Genomic DNA, 20,725 nt, shown 5'->3' with positions numbered 1-20,725 from the left:
AACTGTTGCATTGGGGTAAATTGTAGTCAATGTCATGAGACAAAGTGTATGTGAACTGCTGAATGGAAAGTGAATTTCCTCTGTAAATTTTCACCCAAATCACAATAATAGTAATAATAATAATAATAATAATACCTTTTTAAAGTATTAAAGAGCAAAGATGTCACTTTGAAGACTAAAGCACACCTAACCCAAGCAAAGATCTTTTCAGTTGCCTTATGTGCATTTGAAATGGACAATGACTAAGGAAGATGGAAGAATTGATGCCTTTGAATTATGGTATTAGTGAAGAATACTGAAAATGCCATGGACTGCCAGAATGAACACATCTGTTCTGGAAGAAGTGCAACTGGTATACTATACAAGGGAGAATGGCCAGACTTTGTCTCTTGTATTTGGTCATGTTGCCAGAAGGGACCAGTCCCTGAAGAAGGATATCATGCTTGGTAAAGTAGAGGGGTCAGTGAAAAAGGGGGAGACCCTCCACAAGGTGGACTGACACAGTGGCTGCAATGATGGACTCAAGCATAATTAGGATTGTGAGGATGGTGTAGGACAGGGCAGTGTTTCATTCTGTTGCACAGGGAGTTGCTATGAGTTGGAGCCTACTTGATAGCACCTAACAACAATAGATATGCAACAATATTTAAAAGCCAATCAGACACATTATCTAATTTAAGTTAAAAGTGAGGGTCCTGGTGACTATGACTCAGGGTAGTACTATCATGAGTCATACTCCAAACACCACGCAGCTAGGTGATCAAAATCCCAGAACAAATCCTGTAACCTTTTTTACCTACAATTATGTACATATCCCAGTGATGGATTGACCTGCCATCAGTAATGATCTTGTGATGATTTCCTTTGTTCTCTATTGCAAATAATACAGACCATGGCTGCGATTCAGTGGATTCCATTGGCCTGTCTGTGTACTGTGTGCATGCCGTTTCCCTCATCCGGATGATGATGTTTGTTTTGTCTTTGTCCTTTTGAAGCTTAATAAAAAGGTCTCTACTGATGAACATGTTTGAATCTGGGGTCTTTTCCCCCTATCATATATAATATCTGCCAGAGTCATTTTCATGAAACATAGTTCAAATAATTTAATTTCACATTTCAAAAAACTTAAATGCATTCTAATATTTATTAAGCATTTTTTTCTATGCCAGTTAATATGCTGTATCCCGGTATTACAAAGATAAATAAAACAGGAAGAATCTTTCTCAGAATATTAGTGAACTCTTGAGGAAAATAAATGCAGATTGTGTAAGAATAGAGCTAGAGGTAAGTACCAAGTCTTGTTGGAGAATAAAAGAGGAAGTTTCATTCCCCATTTCTGCAATCTTTCCACAATCACTTAACTTAGACAAGGGTCCAACAGATTTCTTCTCTTTTCAGAACTATGCCCTGCTATTTTTTTTTTTTTTTTATATCCAAGGAGATAAGTTGTTGGCATTTCCCTATAGCTCTTATGATTCTTGTATCAGACAAAATAAGCCCAAGTGCCCAGCTGAGGGCCTGATGAATGGTTGTGAGGCCCGAAGATTTTTTTTCTCAGCAGGCCTAACTCTATAATTTTAGTTAAGATTCCATTTCTTTAAAACCTAACTTCAACTTTGTGTTACAATTAACTTGTTCTCGCTCTAAGTTACAGTTATCAGTTCCTGCCGTACCCTGTGATCTAAAATAGGGTCATCTGTGTCAACAAAGATTCCTGGGATGGACTTTAGGACTGGCCATATGGGTTTTGACAAACACTATTGGGGGCTCTTAAGGATTACTTGAATGCCAGGGACCCACAAGAAATATTTCTTTCTTAATTACTCATTAGGAGGTCTGGTGGCCTAATGTCTAGGGCATTTGACTGCTACCAGAAGGCTGCGGTTCAAACTCACCAGCCACTCCTCGGAAGGAAGGTTGGGCAATCTACTTCCATATTGATACAACCTTGGAAACCCAAGGAGGGGTTGCTATGAGTTGGATCTGCCTCAATGGCAGTGCGTTGTGTTTTTGCGTTAATTACTCATTGTCCTATCTAACTTTTGGAAAATTGTTAACTAATCCTACATTCATGCTGTGTCTCTTTTTCCTTTAGTATAAGAATCCCTGAATGTAGACACTGACTAGAGCAGGTGTTTTTGTAGTCACCCCATCCATCTCTTATTGTTGCACCTCCTAATTCAATTCTCTTCTTCTCCTTGAACTCAGGTGTGGACTATTGGCCTGAAGGAAGATATGGTGTCTCCCTTCCACACCCACTTGGGTGTGAAATTTGGGTCTATCACAGGAGGGCTGTTTCCTATCAGAGAGGTACTGGTACCTGGAGGAGATGAGGGTACCCACATACTGTGGGTTCATACCCCTTATTCTTCTTCTGAATAATGCAACTTGAAGAATAACCTACCCCTTACTTGTCAGACCCCCATCGCATGTGCGGTTTCTTCTTTCTCCATTTTTAAGACTCATTTTGAGACTCATGTCTCTTGGGCAGATTGTCAGTCTCTGACAGATATTCTTCTGACGCTCAGGAAAGATGCATGGTTTTCTTGAAGGCTTGCAAAACAGCAGACACCTGGTATGCTGAGGAGAAGAAGGCAAATGGAGTTCCTACTGACCTGTCCTTGCCCTCTACTGAGCCCAAGTGGGTACCAGACACTAGTGTTGGCCAGATTCATCTCCAAACATAAAGTATCTGATGTATGGTCTTTAGCACAGAGTTCCTAAGCACCTTAACTTCAGCAAGGTAAGAGAAGTCCAGCAGATGCCGGATGAAAATCCTTCAGCCTTTTTGAAGTGAATTTATACAGCCTTTCAACAGTATAAGGAGCTCTAGTGGCATTTGGGCAATCTATTTCTGTAGTGATAAACCAAACTAAACCAAATTCACTGCTGTCAAGTCGGATCTGACTCATAGCAACCCCTCCTTGGGTTTCCGAGGCAGTATCACTATGGAAGTGGATATCGCCTTGGAAACCCAAGGAGGAGTCACTATGAGTTGGATCTGACTGGAGGATAGTGAGACTTTGAGTGGCATTGTGCCTAAGGCATTTGACTGCTAACCAGAAGGCTGGCGGTTCAAACTCACCAGCCACTTGGCGGAAGGAAGACTGGGTAATCTAATTCTGTAAAGATTTACTGCCTTGGAAACTCAAAGGGGTCCCTATGAGTCAGAATTGACTCAATGGCATTTTTTTTTTCCTGACAGTATACTAATATTGATCCAGAAGCTGAGGAGTATGCTTCCTTAGTTAATGTGACTTACATGGGCTGAGGCATTCTTGATATTCAGAAGAAATTACTATAGAATATGGAAAGTAGGAATAGTCATGTCCCTTTCACAGCTCATGGAAGTAACTTTTAAGTGCTTACTGATTGAGACCAACTGCAGAAAAAGGCAAAGAGCCAGGAGATGAAAACTCAAGCCTCCCTCTTCACCAATGCCTTAGCAGGCAAAACGCCAGGAGGCCCCAGGCCCTGGGATCCCACTGGACCCTGTTTTGGAAGGAACCAGTGTGCTATTTGCAAAGAGAAAGGCTGCTGGAAAAAGCCAATTCCAGGGAGCAGTTGCTGAGAGGAGAAATGAAGATTCAAAATGAGGAGGACCAGAGGGATCTTTTCGTTTGTCATAAGACTCTGAGGCTTTTTGGAAATGGCTGGGTTTTGCCATATCTAGATCCCAGACTTTAGGTTGACTGCCCAACCTCTATATGAGACCAAACCAAACTGACTGTTATCAAGTCAATTCTGACTCATAGAGACCCCCATTGGGTTTCCGAGGTGGTAAGTCTTTACAGAAGTAGATTGCCCCATCTTCCTTCTGCGGAGCAGCAGGTGGGTTTGTGGTTAGCAGTCAAATGCCTTATGCACTGTGCCACCAGAGCTCCTTATATAAGGTCACTGTTGTTGTTGTTGTTATGTGCCACTAGGGGTGTGGAAAAGAGCCTTTCGAATGGTCCCCAAGTATCAAAATGCTTTTAACCAGATAAAGACTGCTAGCCAGCACTCCAGTGGTGGGATTCCAGACTATGGCAAACATTTGAGTTATATTTACAGGAAAGAAAAGGAGTGGTGGTGAGAGTCCTTACTCAGAACCTTGGCCCCTGGAGGCATTCTGTGGCTCACTTCTCAAAGACTCCTAATGAAATGGCCAGAGGATGGCCAGCTTGCCCCCAAGTGGTTGCAGCTACCAGCATTCTAGTTCAAGAGGCTGAAAATTTAGCCTTGGCATTCACTAACAATGAATTTTCCCCAGACAGTAGAGTGCTGCCAGATGAAAATGGAAAAATAGACTTTACTGAGTTAATGCAAACAAAAGGAGGACCAAAATTTTTGTTGGTATTCTTGGACACTTTTACGGATAGACTGAGGCTTTTCCTTGCCAAACTACCTAGAAGTTAAGGCCTAGAAGTTAAGTTCTTACTAAAATAAATCATCCCTAGATATGGGGTGCCATAAGCCTTTGGAAGTGACAGTTAACCTCCTTTTATCTCCCAGATAACCCAAGGTATTTCAGAAGCCCTGGACATTTAGTGGAAACTTCATTCTATCTGGAGACTCCAATCCAACAGGAGAGTAGAATGAATGAATCAAATTCTTAAAAGGCACTTTGCCAAATTATACAATTTGGTACAATTTGGTAGGAGTGTTGCCCTTAGCCCTTCTGAGCATGAGATTAGTCCCAAGGGAACTACAAAAATTAGCCCATTTGAGCTGATGTATGGGAGACCTATCCTTCTAAACCCCAGAATGGGAAGTGACCTTTCCAAATTGGTATTCTATCTGTATCTCAATAGCTGGTGGGACTTTCCACCACCCTGTGTTCCTTCCACAGATCTGTCTGGATCCAACAGCAGTTTGCCTAATTCTGTGCACTCCTTCAAACCCAGAGATTGGGTCCTCCTGCATACCTGGAAGGATCAACTTGTGCAACTGCATTGTAAAGGGCTTTATACTATGCTCCTGGCCACCAATACTGCCATCAAATTAGATGGAGTGTGCCTGTAGAGTCACCATACCTGGGTGAAAGCCTACCCTAAAGACACCAGAGAAAAAAACAGACCCCTCTAGCAATCTTCCAAAGATGAGGATGAGATTGGAGAATGGCAACCAGACCACTTGAGGGGTTAAAGTATTTGTTCAAAGGAGCCTCCCATTGGTTGGCTGAGGAATGTTAAATGGTCAAGGCCTTCCCATCCCCTGCCCCTTAAATTTTTTTTTTTTTTAATTGTGATTTGGGTGAAAGTTTACAGAGCAAGTTAATTTTCCATGAAATGGAAATGTTCATACACATTTTGTCTCATGACATTCACTGCAGTTCCCCACAGTGTAACAGCTCTCTTCCCACTTCCTCCCTGTAGTTGCCTCTTCCCTGTGTCCTTCCCTCCCATGCACTCCTGCCCCTGCCCCCGCCCCGTCTCCCTGTGCATACACTGTCCTTCTGTTTTCCCATGATTGAGTGCTCCAAGTCGTGTTATCTACCTGATGCAAATGTTCAGCCCATCAGCCCATATGCCTGTCTACTATTTGGCTGGAAGCCACAGGTATGAGTTCAGTTCCAGACCTGAAGGGTAGTTAGGGGCCATAGTCTTAGGGGTCTCACCAGGCTGTATCAGACCAGCAAACCTGGTCTTTTTTTTTCTTTTATGATTTTGAGTTTTGTTCTACATTGTTCTTCCACTCCATTCAGGATCTCCTACATGGATCTCCCTCTAAGTCCCATTCCCTTTTTAAGAGATAAAGATATGTCAGTATATCTTGCTAAGCTTGTGTTAAATGGGTCTGACTTCTGTTTGGCTGGGGGTACATACGTAGAAGAAACTCTCTCCTCCTGTTTAGTAGGAGTTTGTGCCCTCCTGAAAACATTAAGAAACGATACTAATTTTAAGCATATTCAGGAAGAACCTAACTATTCAGAGATGCACTATTGGAGTCTGGCAGTCCAATATAAAGACAAAAATATGTACACTTTGCAGATAGCCATTACTACAGCCAAAGACTGTACCCTTTTTATTGGATGTAATGAAATTGTCTAGATTTGAAAATCAACAATCACTTCAATTGTTCTTGAACCTCTTTAGAAACATTTACCACTGCTCACATTAACCTGCTATTAGGCTGGTTTTGGATCTGTGGTAATAAAATATTGTCCTATATTCCAGCTAATGCCACTGGAGGACCCTGTTCTTTGGGTTGGCTTGCCATGGCCATACCCTCCCGAGACCATCTGACTGCCCCTGGGTCAGATGGAAACTAATGGGTTTCCCATTAGTTCATTCTTGATGAAAAGACTAGCCTGCATTTGCTTAGCCTGGCTGAGTATACTTCATTGGCCCCTTCTGTTATTGCAATATCCAACCTTACAGTAGGACTCAGAGGAGAAGTGTCTAAACTAGCTTGTGCCACAGCTAAAGCCTTAAATTTGACATCCAAGGCTTTAGATGCTAGTAATCAGTAACTGGGGGAAGAGAAATAGTTTCAGAAAACTGGGCAGCCTTAGACTATTTTTTACTTTGACATAATCTTGGCTATGAGGAATTCAAAGGGATGTGTTGTTTCAACTTGTCAGACAATTCAGAATTAATTGAACAGAAAATAAAGTTAAGGAGGTGTTCTCCAACCTTAGTTAACTTGAAGGATGGGAAATAATCAATTGGCTCACCTATTTTTCTTGGCTAAAGCATTTATTTGTAGGACTCTTATGGTTTCTTTTTATAGGAGTATTGTTGTTGTTGTTGTTGTTATGTGCCGTTGAATCGGCCCCGACTCATAGCGACCCCTCCTTGGGTTTCCGAGGCAGTATCACTACGGAAGTAGGATTGCCCAACCTTCCTTCCGAGGAGTGGCTGGTGGGTTTGAACCGCCAGGCTTCTGGTTAGCAGTCAAGTGCTTTAGCCACTATGCTACCAGAGCTCCCAGGAGTATTGTATATATGCTGTATTCAATTTACAACCTGCTGTGTCAGCTCTCTCCAGAGCTCTCTCACTGGGGTCTGGCCATTGCACTCAGGACAACAACAGAAGACATTTAGAATGAAATGAATTCAAGATGAACTTGAATGTGGATACATAAAGAACTGACTGACGCTTCATGGGGGGGATATTGTGCGGCCTGAAAACTTTTATTCTCAGCAGGCCTAACTCCATTATTTTAGTTAAGATTCCATTTCTTTAAAACCCGGCTTCAACCTTGTGTTACAATGAACTTATTCTCTAAGTTACAGTTATCAGTTCCTGCTGCACCCCATGATCTAAGATAGGGCCATCTGTGTCAACAAAGATTCCTGGGCTGGACTTTAGCACTGGCTATCTGAGCCTTGACAACATTAATAGAGCCACTTAAGGATTACTTGAATGCCAGGGGCCCACAGGAAATATTCCTTTCTTAAGTACTCATTGTCCTATCTTACTTTTGGAAAATTGTTAACTAATCCTGCATCCATGCTGTGTCGCTTTTTCTTTTAGTGTAAGAATCCCTGAATGTAGGCACTGGGCAGAGCTGGCATTTTTGGAGTCACTGGGAACTTGTCCATCTCTCGTTGGTGTACCTCCTACTTAAAGTCTCTTCTTTTCCTTAAGCTGTGGTGTGGACTATTGGCTGTGCTGCTGCAGTGCCGGACTCTCGCATTTTTCAGGTTACATGGTGAATAAAGTAAATGGTGATTTTCTTCTGGCTGAGTGTTGTTGGGCACTCTTCCCATAGCAATAGCCATTCACTATGAAACTGTGAACTCCACTCCTCCCCACCCCCAAGGAAATGAGTAAAGCCAATTAACTATTCAGCCTCAGGAAGCAAGGAAAATGCAAACTAAAAAATCACTATTTTTGCAAGCTAGGATTATAAATACTAAAAAACAAAGATGCTCAGCCAGCATGACACAGCACTTCCCCATTGCTTATCTCAGCTATAAACTCCAAAGGAGTTAGTAGGATAGTGGTGGGGGGCGGGAGGCCAGAGAAAGGAACACATTACTGTTTAGTAGACACTCAATGACAACTTCCATCTCTTCTCCATTTATCATGCCATTTCTTATTGGTCCAGTTGTGAGGATTTTTGTTTTCCTTATGTTGAGGTGTAATCTATACTGAAGGCTGTCGTCTTTGATCTTTGATTTTCTTTGGTAAGGGCTCCCAGTCCTCTTCACTTTCAGCAAGCAAGGCTGCGTTATCTGCATATCACAGGTTACTACTGAATCTTCCCCTACTTCTGATGCCTCGGTCTACTTAATATAGTTGAGCTTCTTAGCTTATTTGCTCAGTATGTAGATTGAGTAAGTATGGTGAAAGGATACAATCTTGACGCACACCCTTCCTCATTTTAAACCATGCAGAATCCCCTTGTTATGTTTGAACAAGGATTCCATTTTACTTGGGTCCACAACCAACATCCATGGAAGCAGCAGTCAAGAAATCAAAGGACGTATTGCATGGGGCAAATGTGCTGCAAAAACCAGACCAAACCAAACTCACAGCCATGGAGTCAGATCTGACTCACAGGGATCCCTCCTTGGGTTTCCAAGGCAGTATCACTACGGAAATAGATTGCCCAACCTTCCTTCCGAGGAGTGCCTGTTGAGTTTGAACCGCCAGCCTTCTGGTTAGCAGTCAAATGCCTTAGGCAGTACACTACCAGAGCTCCTAAATCAACCCACTGCCATTTAGTGGATTCTGACTCATAAGACCTATTTAAAGATCAATCATGGGAGAACAGAAGGGCTGTGTATCACAGGAAGATAGCTCTACAGGGCAGGAGTGCATGGGAGAGAAGGACACAGGGAAGAGGTAACTATGGGGGGGAAGTGGGAGGGGAGCTGTTGCATTGTGGGAAATTGCAGTCAATGTCATGAGACAAAGTGTTTGGAAAGTGAATTTGCTCTGTAAACTTTTACACAAATCACAATTAAAAAAAAAAAAAGACCTCTTTAAAGTGTTAAAGAGCAAAGAGGTTATGTTGAAGACTAAGGTGTGCCTGATGCAAGCCATGGTATTTTCACTAGCCTCATAGGCATGTGAAAGCTGTGCAATAAATAAGGAAAACCAAGGAACTGCTGCATTTGAATTGTAGTTTTGCCAAAGAATACTGAATGTGCATGACTGCTAGAAGAACAAATCTGTCTTGGAGGAAGTATGATGGAATGCTTCTTAGAAGGGAGAATGTCCAGACTTCCTCTATAGTACTTTCATCATGTTATCAGAAGGGACTAGTCCCTGGAGAAGGGTATGGTGCTTGGTAAAGTAGAGTGTAAGCGAAAAAGGTGAAAACCCTAACAAGATGGATCACACAGGCAGGATGGAGAAGTGTTTCACTGTTGTACATACAGGGTTGCTACAATTCGATGGCACCTAACAACAATACAGAACTGAGCTATATAAATCAGATTGTGTTGTGACCTGGGCACAAGGTGGATGTGACCCAAGCCTTGTCCTCCAAGGAAGTCAATCTAGCAAGGAGAGGAATATATGTAAACAAAATAATAGCTAAATTTCTAAAGTATAAGAGCTAGGTACTGTGCTAAATAATTTCCATAGATTATCTCAGTTAATCCTCATACCAGTAAGTATTAATGACGTTCGTTGCCATAAAGTCAATCCTGTACTCCCATTTTACAGAGGAAAGCAAAGTGTGGTGGGATTAAGAATCTTCTCCCAAGGTCATACATAAAATTATCACGAGGCATTTTAACTCAGGGAGTTGACCACAGTGCCCCAGTTTTTAAATCACAAATCAGAGGAATGAGGAGTGACATGATCAGATTTCAGAAAAACTCCCACCACCTAAAGTGTAGCACACAGCAAGGGTTGTGAGGATGGCTGGCATAGGAAAGGGCAGTGTTTCGTTCTGTTGTACACAAGGTCGCTATAACGCAGAGACGACTCGAGGGCACCTAACAATACAACATAATGGAAGAGTTGGACCAGAGGTAGAATGCAGAAAGCCAATAATTAGAGTAAAGGAAGCTTTCTCAGTAGTTACAGCAGTGAGGGATACTGACCGTATCTGGCATAGGCTGCAGGGACTGGGACGGATTTGAGAAGTATTTAGATAGCTTTCAGGGCTTGGTGTGGAGTCGGACGAGGTTCTCCGTGAGCCGCAGTGAGGACCCTTAATCTGGTTTGGGCTTTAAGGGCACAGCACGCAAGGATTCTGGAAATAATGGAATCCTGGCTCCCTTTGCCATCACAAATTAAATGAGGGCTTTGGGTTTGAGGGCAGCCGAGAGGGCACCCGACTGTCCGACCTCAGCCGTTAATCGCGGCGACAGGGGTCGGTGGCGGGAAAAGTAGGGTCTGTGCCCCCCCGCCCCATGTTAGAGGAAGTGCTGAGTCATCCTAGCGGGGCGCGATGGGGCGGGTCTGGGGGCAGATCCCCCTCTTTTCTCCTCCTCCTGCACCCCCTGCCCACTCCGACTCTCGCGAGAGCCCAAGTGTATATAAAGGCATTGCCCTGCACGGGTTTCGCGCTTTCTCTTCCTGGGTGTTTACGGTGCTTTGCTGCTTGCAAACGGTGAGTATATGAGTAGTAATACCTTGCGGAACCCATCACACCAGTTGTTTCCTCCTGTTCTTCATGCTTTTCTCTGGGGTCCACATAGGCTCTGAAGGGGGCGCTGTGACCAGTGAAGTGGCCCGGTCGGACCAGGCGCCAGCGAGTGGTGGGCCGGTACACTCACCACGAGGTTTCCCCACTCCTTGTGGTTTCCGGCACCTGGTTAAAGTACCCCGAGGCTAGCAACCGAGCTGAGGGGGCATTGGTTGACTTGGAGCGGCGACTGGGTTGGGTGGGGGTGGGGTCTTTTCCGCTAGCGTCTTTTGGGGCAAGGCGGGTTTGGGAAGCTTCTAGAATGGACCTACAGCCTGACCTATGGCTGCAGAAGGCTTCCTGTAACGGGCCGTTGTGTAGTAGGTGTAAAAGCAATCCCTGTCCTGAGCTATGACTTGGCTGTGGAGCTTTGGGTATTTAACTTCCCTTCTTCGTTGTCATTTTGCTATCAATAGAATGATCTCGAACGTCTTCGCTGAAGACTGCAGAATCTTTTTTGTTGTTGCTTTCCAACTATTAGAGTTAAGGTGAGCGGCAGGATTGTCTGAACTGAGGTTTAGAGGCGTGGCCCGCTTCGGTTCTTGGGGCAGATCTCCTGAGGTAGCTGCGCCGGCCGGAAGTACTGTAGCCTTTCCTCCAGGTTGGTCGCGCATCTGTAGTGTGGGGTCACCTGGAAATACAGGTTTGGACGAGGAGGCCATTTCTGTTAGAGTCACACCCCGTAGTTGTTAGGCAAGTTGCACCTTAATCTTAAGTTTTCTTTGTTAAAGGGTGTTAATTTTTTTTCTTTTAAACAGGCTGTGAAAACTGTGCGACTCTCAACTCTAAGCAAGCGCACAACGTTTCGTTTGCTTGTATTTTGAAGGAGGAACTTTAGAATGTAATTGGAAAATTGGTCTGTTAGGGCTTTCAAACCGATGACTGAGTTAAATTTTCGCTTTATCTTGGTGTTGAACTGAGTGCATCCGATGCAATCAACAGACTCACGGCTCTACTATTTTTTCCAGAAACCAATTTTTCCGTGGGTCAACCACAATACCTAAAGTTATGAAATAAAGCAGATGCCAAAATCTTGGTCTGGATAGGCTTTAGGGTGTGTACTTGCTTGGGCAAATTTACCTGGAGAAAGATCAAGTGTGCTTTCAACAATATAAAGGCAGATGGAGTTGTAGTCCACAGGAGGGCTATGTGATGGCTTCTAGGAGTTGGACCCTGTGTTGGTGGCATTGTTCCTTGTGCACTTGGGTTCTGGTTTGATAGTTTCCACCCCCACTCCTCCTTTATCTGCTTCTGTATAATGGAAACCTAAAAACCAAACTCTGTAGAGTCGATTCGACTCATAGCGACCCTTCCTTGGGTTTCCGAGGTGGAAGTAGATTGCCCAGTCTTCCTTCTGAGGAGTGACTGGTGGGTTTGAACTGCCAACCTTCTGGTTAGCAGTCAAATGCCTTAGGCACTATACCACTGAGCTCCTGTATAATGGAAAAGCAGAAGAAAATTACATTTCATAAATGATGCCTCAGAAAAAGTAAAAAAGTTGACTTTGACATATTAAAAAAAAAATGCCCCTTTTTTTTTTTTAAAATTTCATTGAAAACAAAGACTGAGATTCAGAGATTTGTAACATCTGGTTTTGTTAGAAATTGGAGGGCTGAGATTGTGCTGTGTCCCTTCTTTTGGGACCCTTGGCTGCTGGCTTGCACTGACTACTAATACAAAAACTTCATTGTGTATTCAGGGCTATGGGACCTGATTCTTGATTGTTCTACAGCTAAGACTCTAAATAAGTGGAGGCTACAGTTTATCTAGAAAAACAAGGTTAGTTTCTAATTCATTTCCTCTTTATCTTTTTCAGTTGATAACAAGATGTCTTCTGGAACTGCCAAAATTGGGCATCCTGCCCCCAACTTCAAAGCCACAGCTGTTATGCCAGATGGTCAGTTCAAAGATATCAGCCTGTCTGACTACAAAGGTAAGAGTAATTACATTGGCCTTATTAAAATTGAATTATTTCATATTCTTGGGATAATTTGTTTAATTTCAGTTTTTGCTATACTTGATTGTAAAATGCTTTATATCTCCTAGGACAAGATTTTTAGGGCAGGAGTCTGTAGCTTTCATGTTGAAGTGAAATGGTGATTGTCTACTGAGTAGATATTCTAGGTCCATATCTTTTCTGGAAAATGCACATGCTTCATTATATGTAACCATATTAGTTCAATTTGATTTTCTCAGTACTTCTCTTGAATTGTTTTATTTGAGAAATTCATCTTACTGTAAAAGGCCTTCTACAATTTAAATTTGACCTTGTCTATGTACTCTGAAGTCTTTGGACTATTTGTGTGTGTGTCACAAGTGTTGATGGCACAGCTGAAACAGCTCACCTTTCTGTTGTCATAGTTGCATGTGGATACTTGGAAAGTTCTAATGAGGCACTTCCCTCTTTTTTTTTTTTTTGCAGTCCTGGAGCAACTGGGTCTCCTGGGACAGTTGATACAGATTCCTTAGAATGCAACCTCAGGTGTCCAGAGTACTTTTCTTAGGGATGTAATATCAGTTTTTGGAGTTGGCTTTTGTGGAGAACAGGTGACTTAAGTTTTTTAACAAATCACACTTTTTAGATGTTATGAGAGAGGTAAGTGGGGCCCTATGGAGGAACCCTTCTCCTGACGAACAAGGTAAATAGGACCAGAGGGAGGTGACCCTAGCCCAATAGTACAGGCACTAGGTCTAGGAAGAGCTGCTTTGTGCCCTCCAGGGCTTGACCTACTGAGGCTTTGACTTGCTTGTTAGGCAAAGCCCTGGGGGAGTCATTTAGATGAGTCAGTTTCTAGTGATTTGGCTTTTCAAAGTAAATGTCAAAAGGGGTTTCTTGTTTGACTTTCAAACAGTGGTGTTACCTGTTAATGTTGGGAGTTGGTCCAAAACTCCAGGCCATTAGGTGTGGTGAGAGACTGCCTAGACAGTTTGAAGATCTGCTTGAACTAATAATCTTAGTGACTTTAGTAAAATTCCAGTTAGAAATCTGTTAACCTACCAGAACTTTTAGAACTTTTGCCTCATAAGATCTTTTTTTTGTTTCTTGTCCTGTCAGGCTTGTTTGGAATGAGTTTGTGGTGATTCAGGTCTTACCTTCCCATCACTGGTTCATTGTGGAAGGAAGTACAAAGGCTCTAACTTCCTGCTGTTGGTTTCTTACCAACTGGAAGCAGAAAACCCAGTAATTCAGCTTTTTCTGGGCAGTTTTTTAATTTTTATTTACTTTTATTGTGGTGAACATATACACCAAGACATTCATCAACGTAACAACTTCCATGTTTCCAGCTCAGGGACATTGATTATATTTTTCATGTTGTGACACCAATATTGCTATCCTTTTCTAAAAATATTCTGCCACCATTATCATAAACTCAATGCCCGCCTCCCTCTTACCCCTGTTGTTGTTACGTGCCATCAAGTCGGCCCTGACTCATGGCGACCCCTTGGGTTTCCGAGGCAGTATCGGATCAGTCCCACTAGCAGTATGAGAGTCCCAATCTCTCCACACCCTTGCCAGCATTTGTTATTTTCTATCTTGTTGAACTTTGCTGTTAGTGCTGGAGTGAGATGGTGTCTTGTTATTTTGATTTGCATCTCTCTAATGACTAATGATCGTGAACATTTCTTTTATGTGTTGGTTGGCCGCCTGAACATCATCTTTGTCAAAATGTCTGTTCATATCTTCTGCCCTTTTTAATTGGATTGTTTGTCTTTTTTGATGGTTGAGGTTTTGGAGTTTTCCATACATTCTAGAGATAAGTCCTTTGTCCAGTATATCATTGCTGAATATTTTTTCCCAATCTGTAGGTTCTGTTTTTACGCTTGGGAGAAGTCTTGATGCACATAAGAGTTTAATTTTTAGAAAGTCTCTGGGCACTCTTTTTAAGTATTGGCATTAGGCCATTCAGTTAAAAGTGAAAGTGATCATTGCATTTTGCTTTCTTCGTTGAAATGAGGACTTCGTGTTTATGCTCTTGTCTTAGCCACCCACAGAAGATCAAAATTAGGCTTAATGTTGTTATTTCATAGATGGCAGCTAATGTGGAGACAGGAAAATAAAGCATGGAACTGGAAAAAGCTTTTTTCCATTCAGATGTAAGTCCCTAGGCCCTCCTGCTGCCACAAGTGCTAAAGTAGATGCTGAGGGACAGCTCTGTTGAGGTTCTTGATGTTTAACAACTGTGTCTACCATCAACTTAAAACGTATCTTTAGCTTTTCATTCTCTATAAAGTAAGGTTGTCTGTTTCAAAGGCTAACCTGTGGATTCTTTTCTTTTCAGGAAAATATGTTGTGTTCTTTTTTTACCCTCTTGATTTCACCTTTGTGTGCCCCACGGAGATCATTGCTTTCAGTGACAGGGCGGAAGAATTTAAGAAACTCAACTGCCAAGTGATTGGTGCTTCTGTGGATTCTCATTTCTGCCATCTTGCTTGGTAAATCTCTTGGTCTGTTTGGTGTATGGACTTTTTTAAGCAACAGTTGGGGAGGCCTTGGCAGTAGACTTTCTCAAGTATTGACTTCTGGCTCCTTGTGCACAGTGTGCAAATGCTCTGACTTCCTGTTGTTGCTGTCATTACCTGGCAGCAGAGAAGAAGGTTGGGTTGCAGCTCAATATGCTCTGGTGACCTTAACTGTCTTCAGCTATTCACTGATGTAAGAGGCTTTTATAAGAAGTAATTCCTTGTTACTTAGAGTGGGCGATTTCTGTGTTCTAAATGTCGCACAGAACACACTTCAACCCTACCAAAATGATGATGATGATAATAATAATAATAAAGACTGAGAAGGAGGAAAGATTAGGTCCAGTTAATGCTCTGGCTGCATTAAAGCTTTAAATGAATGTGCTTGTGTTTTGTGCCTTTTGCATAGGATCAACACACCCAAGAAACAAGGAGGGTTGGGACCCATGAACATTCCTTTGGTATCAGATCCCAAACGCACCATTGCTCAGGACTATGGAGTCTTAAAGGCAGATGAAGGCATCTCATTCAGGTAAATAACTGCTGGGGGAAACATTTTTCAGAGGAATTACCGGATTACCTGTGAGTCATTTATTTGGAGAAGGTGAGAGCCCCGTTTTGCAGCTATTCCTTCCTCATCATGTTCTTTATATGGGGACCCATTTCCTGAGCACTTCTGGCTTCTCTATATAACAAATTGACAAAGCAGACTATTAAGCATGTACTGATTTCTCTTAATCCTTTGATATCTTCCAGGGGTCTCTTCATCATCGATGATAAAGGGATCCTTCGGCAGATCACTGTAAACGACCTCCCTGTTGGCCGCTCTGTGGACGAGACTCTAAGATTGGTTCAGGCCTTCCAGTTCACGGATAAACATGGGGAAGGTGAGCCAGATGCCTAGTGACTAGACAACAAAATAGGGGTAGTAGGGTAGCAAAAGTGATAAGAACAAATCTTGTCAGCTACAAAAAGAAGGGTGTTTATTATGCCTTATAAAAAAATAGAAATCTCTGTGTATTACTATGGATTAAAGAGGTAAGGATAATGGAAAAGCTTGGGGAGTGAAAATATAAAGGCTTTTTGTTTCAAGTAAATACTCCTTGCTTCTGCCCTCATTTAGAATCACTCAGTGGTACAGATTTTACTTAAATTGTGGGAGGATCTCCTAGGTATGTTAGAGCAAAACAAAAGATTGAGAATCACATCTAGAGATGAAGCATGCCATTTTGACAAGTGTTTATTGGGAGAAGAGCTTACCCTCTCTAGTCCATACTTGTTTTTATTGGAGTTTTAAAAATATATAAAAGTAACATGTATGATCTATTTATGAAATTTGGAAAATAAAGATAAGACCAAGAAATAATTTACCCAAAGGTAATAGGTAGATGCAGCTAATATATTTCTTTTCATGCTTTTTTTTTCCTGTCTTTTAAAAATTCATTCTGTTGGATAATGTGATGGTTGTGTTTGTAGAATTATTATATATCAAGCTTACATAAATATTTGATGTAAAAATGTTTAAAAAGTGAGGAGGGTTAGAGAGTTTCAGATGAAATATCTTAAGTTCTTGAAAGTATCAGGATTAAAGGTACTGTTTTTATAACTCTTATTATAAAAGTTAAATATAGCCAAGCATATTCAGCTTTGGAATTTTGCTTAGCATTTGCTAGAGTGTGGGCTTCTCTTCCTATTGCTCCAGAACTAAGTTCTCTCCTTACATTTTCTCATTGCACTGAATGATAAAGCAGAGCTCCAGTTGATGTCCACTTTTGAGTTGTGAGACTGTAGCTTTTTGGGTTTTTTCCCCATCCTCCCTGCTTTGAGTGCAGCTGTTGCTGGAATGAGACCATCTTATCCTAACAAAGAGTTAGTTTTTCAGGACTCAGCTGCTGAGGAGGTAGCTAGTACTGGGTGTGTAGAAGAATGGGGGTCTTGGCCCATCCCAAGCTCAATGTAAATTAGGACAGGGTAATTGTGATCAAATGCTACTGACTTCAGACCAAAGGCACAGGCAGCTTTGGTTCTGTGATCTTGGACAGATATCTTCCCTTACTACATCTCATTTTTTTTTTTCCCCTGGGGAAGATGAGCAGTTCAGACTAATCTTCCAAAATCCATTTCACCTCTGAGCTTGTGATGTAAAAAGATAAATAAGTTGTTAGAATCTAGATTAGTAGCTCGTGTTTGAGGGACCCAAAAATGAAAGGCTGAATAATAGGGTCAGTGAGAGCGCTGGTACCAGGAGGCCCATTTGCACAAGCGTGTCTGGGTGTTAGCCTGGCTAATTGAAGGAGCACACACCTGAGGCTGCCCCCTTGTAGGGGATGAGGTTCAGCACAGAATCAGGAGGAGGAGGAGTGGTATAGTCAGCCATTTCCTGGACTTTTTCTAGGACCTTGCATATAGCGTAGTGCCTGAGGCACTTGACTGCTAACCAGAAGGCTGGCGGTTCAAACCCACCAGCCAATCCTCGGAAGGAAGATGGGCCAATCTACTTCTGTAGTGATACTGCCTCGGAAACCCAAGGAGGGGTCGCTATGAGTTGGGTCCGACTTGACGGCACATAACAACAACAGCATATAGGTTAGACTTTTTGGATCCAAGTTTTGTGACACTATAAAACTTGATTCTTCAATATTCTGTATTGATCTTTGCTGTTTCCTGTCCTATTAGTCCTGGCTCAGTCTTACAGCTTGTAATAGAATGTCCTCATTTGAGAGTCTATGAATGCCAAACACTTCAAGTACGCTACATGTATAATGTTTATTTGACAAATATTTTTCCTATTTTTAAGGACCAGTAACCCAACTCTTAAAACACACCATTTATTCATAAAGTAGTAAACGGTGGAATTTGGGTCAAAATTCACATTTTTTTAAGGTAATTAAGAATGTTGCAAAAGACATTGCTTGAGGCCTTCTTTGCTGAAGCTTTCCTCGTACCAGGGTTATTATGACATGTCGTTTTCTCCAGCACTTCTCCCACACTTGTAAGGCTGCTGTGTGTGAAACTGCTAGTTTTGCTGGGCTAATCTTCCTTCCCATCACTAAAACTGGTATGGTTTGTAAACGTCACGAGGCCCAGTGCCAAGGAAGACTGAGTTACCAAGGTCATCCTTTCTGGTTCATGATTTCTTCTACTTAGCTGTGAGATCTAGATTTATAATTGGGCTATTCTGAAGGTTTGTATTCTAGACAGAAGTATTTTTTGGTATTGTTTTAGTACCCTATGCCAACCTTGTCTGGCTCTGGCCTGGTCTTTGCTTTCATGCTACTCTTTGTTCTCTGCACCTCGCTGATGCTTCTTGTCATTGTATGTTGTCAAGTCAATTACTACTCATAGTGACCCTGTAGGATAAAGTAGAACTGCCCCATGAGGTTTCCTAGGCTATAATGAGAGAAGATCGCCAGGTCTTAACTCCTGCAGAGTCACTTGTGGGTTTGAAACATTGACCTTTTGGTTGGCAGCCAAGCAGTTAACCATCGTGCCATCAGGGCTCCACTGTTGATTTTTAGGGACCCATATTTTAACCCTTTGGTTTTAGTGCAAGTAACTGCATAACATGGAGATTTTAGGAAAGTAATGGCAGCTAGATTTCCTATTTACTTCTTGTACCATTCATACATTGTGCCCAGAGAGCTGGCTTTAGATCTGAAGTTACATGATCCTCTTCCATTTTAAAGGAGCTTCCTTCTCTCTTACCTTGAGGAAATAAGTCTCTTGCTCCTCCATTACTGGATTTCAGTGACTACATGTTTTGTGGAAGACAAACAGGAAATTGGATAATGGTTTGAAGGTCATCCCCTTACCTCACTTTCTTCAGGCTAGCTCAAGGAGTGGAATAAAGCTAGCTCAGCGTTGTGGGAAATTGTTGAAGGATATGATTTCTGCATAGTATGTGAAGGATAGAAACCCTGGCCTGTTACGTACTAGAGTAGAAGGTGTTTTACTTAGTGAAACAAGCAGGGCCTTCTGTGGAGATACCCTGTACCTCTGTAGTTGAGGCTATCCAGTTTGGCAGTGTGGAAGGATACAGGATAGACACCCTCTGCCTGAGAAGGTGGACAGGTTGCTGCCAGGGCCTTCTGTGAAGATACCCTGTACCTCTGTAGTTGAGGCTGTCCAGTTTGGCTGTGTGGAAGGATACAGAATAGGCACTCTCTTGCCTGAGAAGGTAGACAGGTTGCTGCCTTCAGATCTCTAAATGTCTGTCAGAGGAAGCAGCAATTTAATGTTAATGCTTTAAGAAATACAAGGTTTCAAATAGGACTGACATGGGACCCAGACCTAGCTTTGCCTTTTTTCTTTTCTTTTTAGTTTAAAAGCTTGTTTGTTTTGTGGGTGCAGGGAATTAGAACAAATCTTTTTTTTTTTCCCCTCTCTAGAAAGAAGGATCTGAAGCATACCTAAAAGTGTGGAAAACATTATAAATACCCATTTGCTACCTTGTAATACTTGACAGGTGTATTTTTAGAACAAAGCATACAATTTAAGTTCTGTTATTTAATTTTTTAAAATTTCAGATGTACTTCATGAATAAATTAGGTAGAAGACTATATTTGGGTTCTGGTGAGGATTAAATTATGTTTGTTAAAGTAGTTAGCCTTGGATTGAAAAGGCTGATTGATCTCAGATTGCAGGTTAGGCTTCTTGGGTTGCGATCTGGCTTTGAGGTGATCATTTGTCTGGGAAGGAGGGTGGTGTCCACCACGGGGCAAGTTACTGATTAGTGGCATTTTTCTCTTGCAGTGTGCCCAGCTGGCTGGAAACCCGGCAGTGATACCATTAAGCCTGATGTCCAGAAGAGCAAAGAGTATTTCTCTAAGCAGAAGTGAACACTGGGCCATTTCAGTGCCAGGCTATAGTGAGCAGCCTTGAGAACAAAAACCTCTTTTGTACTTTCTTCGTGCTTAAAACACAAGGCCTTACATTGGGCTGAGACATGGTATTTGATGGGACAGACCTTTGCTATGGGGGTGGGGAGGCCAGCCTTTCTTCACCCTGGCCTGAGCTGTGCCTGTGGGATATGCCAGTTGATGTGTATCATGTACTAGTAGTGGGGAATAGGCCCATTGATCTTTTGTAGTTTCTATTAAACTTGTATGAAGACCTTGATGACTCTTTATTTTAAGGGATTTAGTTACCTTTGACTTTAAGGAAAATAGAATTTTTGCTTTTCTTCTTCAAGGGGAAAATGAGGAGTGAGAGCTGCCTCAGAATCAGGAAATTTTGTTGAGGGGAAATGCAGGTAGACACAGGGAATGTAATTAAGCCATGGTGTTACATATATTTTATATTGATAAAGGCTGAGTTGCAGCTAAGACCCCAATGAGATTATTTGGGCACCTATATTTACACCGGGAGCTCTGGTAGCATAGTGGCTAAGACACTTGCCTGCTAACCAGACGGCTGGCGGTTCAAACCCACCAGCCACTCCTCGGAAGGAAGGTTGGGCAATCCTACTTCCGTAGTGATACTGCCTCGGAAACCCAAGGAGGGGTCGCTATGAGTTGGGGCCGACTCGACGGCACATGACAACAACAACAACATATTTACACCATTGGGAGGGCCTCTTCTGGTAAATGCCTAGTGCTGTGTAAAAGAACAGAGGCACAGGCTTCTGTACCTTTGGAACTGAAAAGGAGGGGGAGAAAAACACAGGGGTCATGGCCTTGCAGGAGGGAGT

The 20,725-nt window shown here is 42.3% G+C and overlaps 1 protein-coding gene across 1 annotated transcript; it reads left to right on the top strand.

The window, feature by feature from the left end:
- The first annotated feature begins 12,402 nt into the window (after positions 1 to 12,402).
- Positions 12,403 to 19,874, top strand: PRDX1 (peroxiredoxin 1). Its single transcript, XM_007946671.2, has 5 exons — positions 12,403 to 12,508; positions 14,856 to 15,009; positions 15,446 to 15,568; positions 15,793 to 15,923; positions 19,789 to 19,874. Exons 1-5 carry the CDS (start codon positions 12,403 to 12,405, stop codon positions 19,872 to 19,874), a joined length of 600 nt encoding a protein of 199 aa, XP_007944862.1.
- The last annotated feature ends 851 nt before the right edge of the window (positions 19,875 to 20,725 follow it).

This window comes from Orycteropus afer, unplaced genomic scaffold, assembly GCF_000298275.1.
Source record: "Orycteropus afer afer isolate SDZICR_OR568_19922 unplaced genomic scaffold, OryAfe1.0 scaffold00169, whole genome shotgun sequence".
Lineage (NCBI taxonomy): Eukaryota > Metazoa > Chordata > Mammalia > Tubulidentata > Orycteropodidae > Orycteropus > Orycteropus afer.
The sequence above is the reverse complement of the archived record's forward strand: the minus strand, read 5'-3'. Positions and strand labels throughout refer to the sequence as shown.